Raw genomic sequence first — 13,104 nt, 5'->3', positions numbered from 1 at the left:
CGGGTTTCCCATCACCAAATCACCCCTGTGCCACCACCATAGTCCCGTGCATTTCCCTCCCTTCCCCCCCCCCCCTTTTTGCTCCCATTCCCCACTCCACCCCCACAGAATGTCTCTGGTCTATGGTTCATTATTTTTGTTATTTTCTCGCCTGGTCCATTATACTCCTGCTATGAGTGAAACCATCCGAATACCTAGATTTTTTTTAATAAGCACTTTCTAGCAGTATACTTTTTAAGTTATATATATATATTTACATCATTCTTCATTTTCACAAATTGTATGCCTTATCCACTCATGTTTGGCCCCCAAGAAGCTCCCATCACCAGTTCACTTGTGCACCTTCACCATAAGAGCACAAAAGGGTGTGATCTTCCCTCCTGTTTTAAAACCACTTTCTTCCCCCAACCCCTGAAGAATGTCTCTGGATTATAGTTGCCTGTTGATTTTGATTTTTACTTTGTTATAGTTACTATTCTCTGCGCACCCCCACCCCCATTTGGCCTCCCTACAATCCTCCTGTAACAGAAACCATGCGGTATTTTTCTTTTTCTTTTTGGCTTATTTCACTCTAGCCATATTTTTAAATCTTTGTGTACTTGATTGATCTTTGTTGATATTGTTATATTGTCACTCAGTGATTTTTGGTCATTATTTCACCTTATCAAAATAATACTGAAAATTGAGCATGCTATTTCATGTATCCCTACCTGCTTTGACCCATCTGCAAATTTCACAAGAATCTTAAAACATACTTTATCTTAACTGATCTTTACCCAAAACATGTCAGTAAGATATCTAGTCAAGGTGTTACACAACTTCTGAATGGAAGGATGTTAGCTAACATTCAGTATATTTGTGGAAAACTTTGTAGGTAGTTCAAAATTATTAATGAAATAAATATATCAAATATATCAATGAAATGATAAAGCAAATAGATCACTCAATATTATAGAACAGTTTAATTGCTTAATCCTGGAAAGATTTAATAGTCAATAATACCAGAGAAAATTTAGATATAATTTTAACTTTTATTCATCCTTACTATCCTGATAAATTATTGCTGTATATTGTTAACTGGATAGAGACTACTTCTGCTCAGCATTGGCATTAACATGTTAAAAACAGTTATTGCATGCTGTTATTCCTATTAAGTGTTCATTACACTATTTTCAATGCTGAAATTTTTATTTTTTTTGAGTGCTCTTCTTGTCGTGCTCATAGAGGCTACACCATTGGAAATTGGGTGTTCCATTTTCCACATCTTCGCTAGTATTGGACTCAAACATTCTTTTTGTTATAGATCATTCTCACAGGGACAAGGTGATCTCTTACTGGTTTTGATTTGCATTTCTGTTATAGTAAGCGATGCTGAGAATTTTTCTCTCTGTCTATTGGCTATCTGTAGATTTCCTTTGAAAAATTCTCTATGACCCTGCCCCCTATATTGATAAATTGTTGTTGTTCAGCTATAAGATTTCCTTATGCATTTTCTGAGGCCTTTCTGTATTTTAAACTTGCCTTTCTGTATTTAATTAAGACTTTCAAACTTCATTGAAGGTAGATTGCTTTTCTGGTCTTTGTTACCTTTGTTCAAATCAGTTTAGCTCTTTTCTGTTTTTCTGTGTTGCACCTTTGGGTGCACCTTCCTGTGTCCTTTTCCCCCCATAGTGGGTGGTTCTGTGGCTTGAGTTTTGGGATCCTCCTTTTTTAGGTAGATGGTGGGAGATAGGAGTATGGGAGATTGGAACCCAGAATAAGTGCTCACAGTCTTGGCACGGGAGGCTTGGGAGGGTTTATAGGGCTGGGATTCCTGTACCAGTGCTTCTTTCTCTGAGATCAGAATGCGCTCATCTCTGTGCCTGAAAGCTGCTTCACAGTTCCCTGTCTTGGTGTAATGGAATCCAAATTTCACAGAAGATTTCTCTCCAGCCTCAGGAAAAAGGGTAGCTGGATGGTGTTCTGCTGTTTCTTACACTATAACCCTAGCAGTGCTTCGGGGCTGATTGATGTGCCCCAGGGATTGGTCAGATAGCACATATTATTATTATTTTTTAATAGAGTGACATTGGATCTGGGTGTTTTTTTTTAAGATTTATTTATGCATAAAGAACTGGGGTACAGGCCAGAGGTGCAGGGGCGGTAAGAGAATTCACCAGAGAGAGTGGGGAACAGAACAGTCAGATTGACAAAGTACACTGCTGACAGGAGCAGTGGGTGGGTCAGGAGAGGTCTGCCGCACTGTGTGGGTCACCTCTGGGGTGGGGATTGAACTCGCACTGAAGTGGCTGCCAACAGCTTCGCAGTGTTGTGCTCCAACCAGCTACACCACCAGGGAGAGGGCACACAATATATTATTTAATACTCACTGAGGAGATTACTTGTGCCAGACTGCATCCACCAGGCCATATGCCCTCATCAAATTTGTTTGTCTATCTGGAATGGCTACCACTGTGTCCAAAGTTCCTCTCCCCTCTCCAAAATATTATTGAGTGATAGCACCTACCTTTGGAAGAAAGATGCATGAGTTAATCCAGCAATGCTGGATACATTTGTGGGTTATATGATTGCTTTTTAAGTTACACTTGGAGAGGTTTGCAGATGTCTTGGCTTCACTTTCCATCTCTAGAAAACTCTGCCATAATTGAATATGATGGACTTGGCCAGAAATCTGGGGTGGACTGAGACTCTCTCAGGCTGTGATCCTTGACTTGTTTTACTCACTTAAAACTGAGGCGGGCTTAGGGTTCTATTTGTACACAGGAAACTTGACGTTGACTTGCCTTTGGTTTTTTACATCACCTATAACACATTCTGTTTCAAAAGCCCCTATTCTAAGCTCACATTTCCCCTTCCTCTGCAGTCTTACCAGAGATGTGCCCATCTTTGTGTGTGCTGTGGCCTTCCCCACTGTGCCTTGTCCCCTGCACATCTTTGAGCCCCGCTATCGGCTCATGGTAAAAAGATGCATGGAAACTGGCACCAAGTGGTTTGGCATGTGTTTATCTGCTAAGCACGCAGGGTAAGACTTGCAGCTTTCAAAGCATACTAATTAAATGCATAATTTCTCATTATTCTTTTTTTATTTAATTGCTTTCTTTGTTTATATTTTACATCAGGTGTAGTCCCCATAGAATTCCCATCACCAATTCACCCATGCACCATCACTAGTCCCTGTGCTCTTCTTGCCTTTATTTTGGACCCTCTCTCTCACCCCATTCAGCAATTTCTCATTATTCTAAAAGAACAGTTTAGAATGATGTTAAAAATCTGCAGTGGCTCCCATTATATACAAAGTGTACACTGGGGGCACCCAGGATGTGATTCCTGGCTTTTTTCTACTTGAGCCCCTCCTTCGTCCTTCAAATATCATACCTGCTAGTCCCTTATATTATTTGCTCTTACTAAATACAGTTCATATTTTCACACCTCTATGCTTCCAGTACTTTCTCAGATACTGGTAATTCATTTCTAACTCATCAATATAATATACAAATAATCAGATCTGTTAAGAGCTCAAAATATTTGCTACATCTTGAATGAACATTTCTCTGTTTATAGAACCAGAAAGCTTCAGTCTTATAAAAACCATTGACACTTTGCTTTCACCTCGCCTTGTTTTATATCTTTCCTAGGAAAGATGTTCTGAATTAGCAGGCAACTCCTTTCTGTGGGTTGCTTTGGAACTGAGAATCTTTCCTATCTCTGGGTGCCTTTAATTTTTACAACTTTGTTAGCATTGCATGGGTATGACGAGGGCACTATATCCAGGTTCTAATTGGTGGAAGAGACACATGAGCCCAAAGGTCTCTAGAGAAAGGGAAATTCATTATTATTCTTCACCCAGCTGCAAAGGTGGCTGAGAAATGTAGCTTACCTATGTCTCTGGGAAGAAGGAGGAAGTGGATATTTGCTGCCAATTACTAGTTTCATCATAAACACCTTGAACAGATATTTTGAAAGATCTGTGTTGGCTCTGTCTGGAGAAACTGTGACAACTTTATTGAAATATATTTAAGAAGATAAAAGAAATAAGTGGCGTGAAATAGCATGTATGGGCTCTCTGTAGCAATACTACTTTACCTAGATTAGCCTATGAGTCTAAAGTAGTTTCAGTCAATATCCCAAGAGGGATTTTTCATGTAAGTGCACAAGCTGATTTGAGAATCACTTTGGAAAAACTAAAAATCAGAATCTTGATAGTTTTGAAGTTACCAGCCGAGCAAGATAGAACATTTCTACAAAAAACTTGGAAGTCTTAGTAAGTAGACCACTGAAACAAAAAATTGAAACAAGAGGCATATGCATATATACATGAACACCAAATGTATATATAATTTTGTGAGAAAAGGCAAATTTCTGAATAACAAATGACCAGAAAATTATTGGGTAGTTCACGTTCGTTGGGTAAAATATCTTCTCTACTTTACAGTTATTTCCCCTGCTGCAGAAAAGTAGAACATTCCTTTTGTCATGATATGTGGTTGGTTGTTTTTTGAGTCTAGGAACACTGTTACCCTTATTTTTTTAAGTTTTGCATTTTCCCAGATCTAGAAGATAATCAGCCACTTCATAACAAATAAGCACATTCTACTTTTGGGTAGTGAGGGAAACATATAACACATTTATATTGTCAATATGAAATGGGAAAACATATTTAAACATTTTAAGAGTAGAAATTAAGGGCTGTTTTTATAATTAGGACTAGGGAAAAGCATTTTTAAATAAGATGCTGAGAGCATTTGAATATATTAAAATTCGATTAGGCCAAAACAACGTGGGGAAAAAAAAACAACCATTCTAGAAGTGGAACTTCTTCCACAGCATAAGAACTGTGGAACTTCTGTAACACTGAAAGCTGTACTGTTGTGAAACAACAAATGTGAATTTCTTAAATCTTCCAGGCTGAAGTTTGCGTAGGGTAACTGAGGGAAGACAGATCACTCCAGGGAGAGGAGACAGCAGCCTGCTTACATGTGGCAGAGAAGAAGGAAACATAAAAGTATAATAGAGTAACGTGAGCAATTTATTTTCAACAGATTTCCACTGTCTACCTGTGGATATGCACAAGAATCTAGATGCCCTGGGAGGCACCGGACATGCAGGGAATTTATACATATTCACAGACAAGATGCTCATTGGAAACATGCGTTCTGCAGCCAAAGTTAGAGGCTCTTAGCAGATAATGGCGTAACAGCTCCTCCCTTAAAGAGAATTTTAAGGGTGCATCTGTGTATGCCACAGCTGTGGGTAAGCTGTCCTATTAAATTAGCAGGAAGAGATGGTTGTATTAGAGACCTAAGTAGAGGTATCTGGCAGGCATTTGGCCATGCAGGCATGTAACTTGGGAACCACAATCTGTCATCGGTTGGAAGGTTTCTACAAAGTTGTTCGTTCACTTTGAAACCAGATACCCTAGGGTTCAAATCTCATTTTGACCTTAGAGACTGTTTAATTTCTCTAAGTCTTTATGTTTTTGTGAGACTTGAGTACATACTATCAACTGTTCTAAGTAGTGCTTAACACATAGTAGGCACTTTCAGTATCACCAGGAGGCAGACAACCATTCACACCATGAGAGTGGGTAAGTCATCTGGGAAAGCTTTGGAGAAAGTAGGCAAGTAGCCAAATGCCATCCTTGTGTGGCTCCAGTGTATGAGAGGCATGTGGAAAAAAGCTATGAAGGGCTGGCCTGCTCAGAAAGGTGGAAGCAACAGAGGGTGTTGAGTCAAAGACAGGTCCGGTATAGTCAAATCAGCTGAGGCCAGGTAGAAACATGTCCCCTAATTTAGCAATTAGGAACTAGTTCCTTCAATTAGGGTCATTTCAGTGGGATGGTGAGATATCAAGGTGTGAAAGGGAATAGGAGCAACCTTCCATATAATATATTGAGAAGGGCACAGTTGACCTACAGCAGCAGCCATGAAGAGGAGGGAAAGTCTGTGGGTGGCAGAGAATCATGCAGACAAAGACTCTGGACCGCCTGTCAAGGAGCTGCGGAGATGTGCTTATGATTCTCTCTCCCCATCTTTCAGGTTTCTCCGAGTGCTAACTTGCTTGAACACTGAGGCAAAGTGCTCTTTTACCTCTGGCCTTCCCCCCGCTGCCGTGGCACGCCACTGTGCCTCGCAGGGAAGACCTCCTCAGCAATTCTCTCTCTCACTTGTCCCGTGTGGACACAGACACCTAGACACCTGTATTTTGTTTGTTTTTGTTCTTTCAGGACCCCGTCTTTATCTAGGGAGAAATAAAGACCTGAAATTTAACTATCATGATTTCTCCTCTCCTTTCAGGATTTCTGAGTATGGCTGCATGCTGGAGATCAAGGATGTCAGAACATTTCCAGATGGAAGTTCAGTTGTTGATGCAATTAGAGTTAGTCGGTTCAGAGTTTTAAGCCACAGTCACAGAGATGGCTATAACACAGCAGACATTGAGTATCTTAAAGATGAGAAGGTGAGATTTATTTTTACTGATGTATGTCTAGAGGACTGCATATGTAGAAACCTGGTCATATTTTTAATCATAATACCACTTAATAATGGATCACTCTTTTTTTTTTTAATCATCTCAGTGGATTTTTATGACTTGGAGTTGGCACAGAAATCTTCCTACAAAATCACCTTACTGCCTCACATGGCTTGTTTTGATGTTCTAGTAAGTTTTTTTTTTTTTTTTCTGTAAAGGGCCTCCCAGTAAATACTTCAGAATCCCAAGGTCATATGTTTCTGAGACTTATACTCAGCTCTGGTGCTGTGGCACAGAAGCAGCCAATGGCAGTTTGTAAACAAATGGGCATCGTTGACTTCCATCCCAGTTTTGCTGCCTACAAAAACATGATGAATAGGATCTGAATAATGAACAGTAGTCAACCACTGTTCTGGAGACTGGTATTAATTCAGAGATTGTGCTAGAGCTAAATCTAAGAGACTTAGACTCTTATCTCTTAAAATCACTTATGTGGCTAACAGAAATAACAGGACATATACTTTGATAGACTAACAAAATGTTTTGAAGGGATTCTCAAAAACATCTGTATATGGATGTCCATTCATTAATTGTCAAAAATAGCAAATAGCTGAGGTGTTCCATCAATAACTGAATGGACAGAAAAATTGTAGCAGATTTATACAATGAGATACTGCTATCAGTGAAAAGGAAGGAACGCTGATGTACAAAATAATATGCATGCGCCTTGAGGACATGAAGCACTAAGCAAGAGAAGCCAGACACACAAAAACTACATACTCTGTGACTGCATTTATATACAGTTGTCTCTTGAACAACCTAGAGATTAGCTGTACCTAGCCCCTGAGCAGTTGATAATCTGGCTATAACTTTGACTTTCCCAGTTTAAATTATTGATAGCTTGCTGTTGACAAGAAGTCTTATTGATAATACAGTCAGTTAACACATATATGTATTATATACAACATTGTTACAGTTAAGTAGGCTACTGAAACTATTTTTGAGAAAATCATAAGAGAAGATACATTTATTAGCACTGTGCAGTAGTCATTGATATTATAAGTTTATGTCATTTGTTTACAAGAAAATCTACCTATATGTGGACCCACTCAATTCAAACCTGTGTTGTTTGAAGTTCAGTTGTACTTCCAAAAACAGGAAAGTTAAGTCTGTGGTAATGGAGGTCAGATAGTGGTTATGGGGTGGGAGTTGTAACTGACTAGAAGGAAGAAGAATCTTTCTAGGTAATTGCAATGTTCTTTTACCAGTTTGGGAATGATAATACTAGAGTGTACAGTTGACATCTCTGAGCTAAGTAATTTGAGATCTGTACACTTTTGGTATGTAAATTATATTACAGCAATAATATGAAATCTTCATATGCCTTTGAGTTTTTTTTTAAGATTTATTTATTTATGTGTACAGAGCTAGTGTACAGGCCAGAAGTGCAGGGGTGGTGAGAGGGTTCACCAGAGACAGAGTGAGGAGCAGAACAGGCAGATCAATGAAGCATGCTGCTGAGGGGAGCAGCGGGTAGGTCAGGAGAGGTCTGCCATGCCATTTGGTCACTTCTGGGGCGGGGATCAAATTCATGCTGAAGTGACTTTAGCTTCTTAGTGCTGTGCTTTAACCTGCTGCACCACCAGGGAGGGCCCCCTCTTTTGAGTTCTTTGGTCATGCTTGACTCTGTGTAAACTGAGTCATTGGCAACTCACATCACATCAAAAATCATTTTAGAGAGAGCGATGAACAGTCATGACACCAGTGAGCAGAGGATAGCAGCTCTGTCCCTTTTCCAGCTCCTGTTTCTGGTCATCTGTGTGAGAACCTCACTGTGCAGAGGAGTAGAGCAGAGTTAAACTCTGTGTTCTCTAGACTAGAGAACAGGTTTTAAAAGGCTGTACTGAGTACTGAATGTGACAGTAATCAGAATCTCTCTATTAGATTGATAATATGTATATTACTGTTTTATTTACTGTTGTGGTGAATGACAACTTTTAATGGTATATATACTTTTTTTAAAATGTGAGTTTAAGTATCTACAATATGAAATAGTTTTTTTTAAAAAAAAACCCTGCTCATATGAATATGTCGCTTGTATAAATCAAACTGAGAACAAGTTATATTATTTGTAATCTAATAGTTCAGTTTATCTTAGTTTTCATAGATTCTAGAATTTTTTAACCAGAAGGAAATTTAGTGGTTTATTCCCTCTTTGTAAATGAGAAAATTATCCTAAGGAGGTGGTGTAAATGGCTAAAGTTCACAAACGAGAGGCAGTGATGAAACCAAAGCAAAGACCAACATGTAACTACTTAGTTAACTGTGTTATTTACATATGTGTGTGTGTACTTTCAATGGTTGAATAAATAGATGGTATATCTGGTATATGATTGCATGTAGCTATTAAAATACTCATATTAACATGGGATTTGTGCCTATATCACAGTGTTAAGATAAAAATTAAGATGTGATAGATTAATAACAATATAGCTCCACTATGTAAAAAACAAACAAACCCAAACCCGTAGTTTTGAATATTGAGCTTATATCTTATTTATAAAACACTAATTGTCAAAGTAATAAGTGACATGAATCAGCTTAGCAGATGTAGCAAAGGTTACTAATTGTATATGTCATGTGTAATAATGAATTGTTAAATGTTCTTTTCCTTGATCAGGTAGAAGGTCCAGAGTATGAGGAACTTAATCACTCTTCATGATTCATTTTATCAACAGTCTACTTCCTGGTTTACTGCACTTCAGGATCACATGAAAGAACAATTTTAAGTCATTTTGCGGTAATGCCGAATAGGGAAGCTGAACCTCAGGTGTAGTTTCTCTTTTATTTTAATAATGCTGTTATTTTCTAATGTAATATGTGACAGTACTATGTTCTATATATTCCATTATGATTGCTTATTAATTAATTGACTTGTTAATAACTTGACAAAGCAGCTTCCAGTATATATCTTTTTGGAGCAAAACAATAATGCTTTGTTTGTAATACTACGGAAAGATAATTTCCTTTTTATCAAAAGTTTTTCTGATTAGCTATCATCTTTTGTATTTTTATTTCTTTTACCAACATCAAATAACTTAAATAGTAATTTTTGTGGGTTGGCATGTACACCCATTGTCTTGTACCTATTAAGTGGGTATCAAATACAAAAAGATAAAATTCACTAGCTCTTATTAAATTAGCCTTCCTACCTTGCCTTTTATTATACTTCCTAGCCTGTGACTATAGTTTTTCTCTGAAGTTCCAGGACCACTTTTGCAGAAGCTGGTTCCTTAAGCAGTGAATGGGCTTCAGCTTTGTGAAGCATTTCTAAGTGCAGTACTCCTTCATCTGCACATGGGTGACATAGCCAGGCAGGGTGGTTTAGGACTATAATGAGCATGTTTAGTTCTTTCTACGGTACAAACACAGGCCTGTTGGAAGGAAAAGGGAATAGGACAGGACCAGCTCGGTTTAGGGTCAGATGAAAAGACTTCTGTTATCTTTTTCAACCACTTTTTATCTTTTTTATTAAATCTTTTATCCCCACTTGAGTACAGTGTTTTCTAAATACGGTGCTGGAAGCTAGAAAGTGGCTGTAAATCCTTCCTCACCCTCCAACCCTCTCATAACCCCTTTTCCTACTCCTTCTGTAACTCATTTTCAGAAAGTAAGGTGATTAGACTAACTCACATTAGGGTTTGAATCATTCTTTTTTCTAGGATTTTTTGCTTAATGCCTATAACCTCTAATTGTGATTTATATTAACTTTTATTCCTTCTATCACATGTCACATAAATGTAACTTCAAACAACAGATATTTGTTATCTTACAGTTCTGGTGAAGTCCAACATAGGTCACTTGGGTGCTGGCCAAGGTGCAGCCAGCACTGTGTTCTCCCTGCGGGTTCTCAGGGACACTCCATCCACTTCCCTTCACAGCTATAAAGGCTGCTGGCATTCCTTGGCTCATGCTTCTTCTGTCTTCCAGGCCAGCATTGTTGCATTTCTCTGACATTCTTCCACAGTCACCTCTCCCTTAGACCAAGAGCCCAGATAAGTTCTCTATTTTAAGAACCTTCTTGGTGACAGTAAGCTCTCCAAGGCGAGCCAGCATAATTGATTAACTTAATCACACCTGTAGTCTCTTTTGCTATATCGGGTACCTGTAGTCTCTTTTGCTATATCAGGGGATTCAAGAATTGGGATTTGGGGTGTGGATGCCTTTGGGAGATCATTTATCTTCCTACCATAGAGGGATTTGAGATAGTTTATGGGAACTTTTTTTTTTTAATATTCAAAAGACAGTTTTGTTATAAATAGGAAAAGACGCTTGCCCAGATACAAGTGGCAGAAAGAACTGCTCCTGAAAGGACAGGTTTGTGGAAAGAAACACCTGCATAGTCATAGGCAGGCAAGGAGAGCTGCAGTCCATGGGAGATATTTTTATGTTATTCAGAAGGAGGGAAAAGTAGAGCTGTAAAGCATGCAGAAGGTCATCTTCTTTGATACTTGTGCCTTCTTCCTGGTAAAGTGCCCCTGTGCACTTTAGCCTCAGTGATGCTCCTAATTTTTCTGTAGACTAACTTCCCCAGAGCTAAGGTAACTCCAGTGTGAACCCTCCCTACTTCTCATTGAAGATTCTAAATACTTTTGGAATGGGAATGGAGGGAAACCCAGTAGGCTAGATGCAAGCAGCTGGATCTCTTGGTTCCAGTACTAGGAATATTGAGTTTGATCAATTTTTGCTTAGAGCTCAGTGCAGAAGTGCCTGTTGGCTATATGAAGTGAGGCTATCCAGTGGCATACTATAATATAATGTAATATAAAATAATATAATGTAATATAAAAATTTCTAATTTTTATCTTATTATTGATTCGTAGATGTTTCTTATATGTGCACATCAGTCACTTACTTTATTATAGGATTTATTTTATTATACTTCTGCACAAATCTTGGCTTTTGTAATATTATGCTATATGACCCAGAACATTGGAAAATGGAGGTAAAAATCATGGTCTTGTCTTCAGATATGTCCTTACAAGTCTTGAGGGAACAGAAGCAACTAATTTGTAGTATTACCTGGAGGAAGAGGCTACTCTTGGTATGCTCTTACTTTTGAGTTACTCTGTAATTAAATACGTAATGTAAAAGTAAGCTATATCATTAAGGGCTGAATGAATTGAAGTGAATCTAAAATAGAAGGTGTCATTTAATTTTTACCCATGTCTGTTGGTGAAACCAAAGACAATATTGGGAGAACAGACTTGTATGTTAGGCAATAACTGTGCTTTCCTTTTCTTTGTTTTGCAGAGTAATCCTAGTGGCCCTGCTTGGTCCTGGTGGACCCTGGCAGTGCTGCCATTAGAACGCAAGGCTCAGTTGGCCATACTTGGCATGACCTCGCTGAAAAAGTGGCTGCTGGCCATTAGGTGCATATTAGTTATCATCACATGGAAGATGAATAGTTGGCAAGAGCAGGTTAACAGGGAGAGGAATAACTGACTTTCTCTGTCAAGGTTTCTGTATTCTATGAGGAGAGCCAGGCAATGATGAGTATACCAGTCATCACAATTTGTAAAAGGCTTGTTGATACGTTCCCAAAATGGTACACTCACCATTTCCTTTAAAGTCTGTGCCTAGTAGAATCTTAACCCTGTACAAGGTTAGTCTGCAGTTTGAGTGGAGCCTGTGGTTGGAAAACAAATGCAGAAAGCTCTTTGAAGCAGATGTTTCTCATGTGCAGCTCATGGGTAGCATGGACATCACACATGATTACAAGTGGCGTATATTTCACAAGAAAGAAGAATTCCCTTTCCAATAAAGTACTTTGCCACATGGGAACAGCATGTTTCAGTGGCTAGATAGCGAGGCAGGGGGAATCATGTTTACTCTGGAAGCAGACTTCTCAGGGCACAGGCTAACTGAAAATGTGTTTAGGCATTGTGTGTCACTGTGAAGTTGTCCGTGAAATTGAGGACTCAAATCATTGCCCAGTGCAGGAACTGAAACTAGCCCTTAACCAAGAAATACTAGTTACCAGATAGAACTGTGTTTTGTGTCCTGCATTAGTTCAGGTGTTGTAAATTGCATGTTGTAATCAAGTGAATATAAAGATACAAAAAGGTGTACCCTAGTTATAGAAAAATCTGATATTAGTAGTTGATCTGAGTGAAAGTGAGTTAAAACTCTACATGCATTGGATGTTAAACATACAGTCAAATCTTGAAATCATAAACTTCTCATGCATCAATGAATATTATGCATTTGGAAAATAGTTGTCTTTTGACTAAGATTTGCATTAGAAATTAGACTCACCAGTAAATTTGAATTCACTTCCATCTACTAATATGTAAAGACATTAAAAAGCCACTATGAAGTGGAAATCTATTCTAGGAAAGCAAACCAAGAAAACATTCAGGGGATGGGAAGATGTTCAGGGATGTAAACATTCATCAGAATTTTCTCAAACACCAAACTAAAATTATCTTTGTTTATTTCAAAAAGTTTTACAATGACCAGACCAGGTATTATCTATCACAGAACAGTATGTATAACTTTCACTTACAGTGCATATTGTAATATTAATTGAAATAACCATTTGAAGCTGAGATACTGAACATTCCCACTGGCCTA

At 38.4% G+C, this 13,104-nt stretch overlaps 1 protein-coding gene across 1 annotated transcript in view; it reads left to right on the top strand.

Annotated features, from left to right (window-relative positions):
- The window catches only part of LONRF2 (LON peptidase N-terminal domain and ring finger 2), a 22,585-nt gene extending 10,008 nt beyond the window's left edge, over nt 1-12,577 (top strand). Inside the window, 6 exon segments of the mRNA XM_004686011.2 lie at nt 2,864-3,022; nt 6,294-6,456; nt 9,149-9,172; nt 9,174-9,249; nt 9,252-9,298; nt 11,782-12,577. Of these exon segments, the coding sequence (XP_004686068.2) occupies nt 2,864-3,022; nt 6,294-6,456; nt 9,149-9,172; nt 9,174-9,249; nt 9,252-9,298; nt 11,782-11,973 (661 nt within the window). The 3' untranslated portion in view covers nt 11,974-12,577.
- Nucleotides 12,578-13,104: the final 527 nt, after the last annotated feature.

Source organism: Condylura cristata, unplaced genomic scaffold, assembly GCF_000260355.1.
Source record: "Condylura cristata isolate star-nosed mole 26May11 unplaced genomic scaffold, ConCri1.0 scaffold00020, whole genome shotgun sequence".
Taxonomy (NCBI): Eukaryota; Metazoa; Chordata; class Mammalia; order Eulipotyphla; family Talpidae; genus Condylura; species Condylura cristata.
The sequence above is the reverse complement of the archived record's forward strand: the minus strand, read 5'-3'. Positions and strand labels throughout refer to the sequence as shown.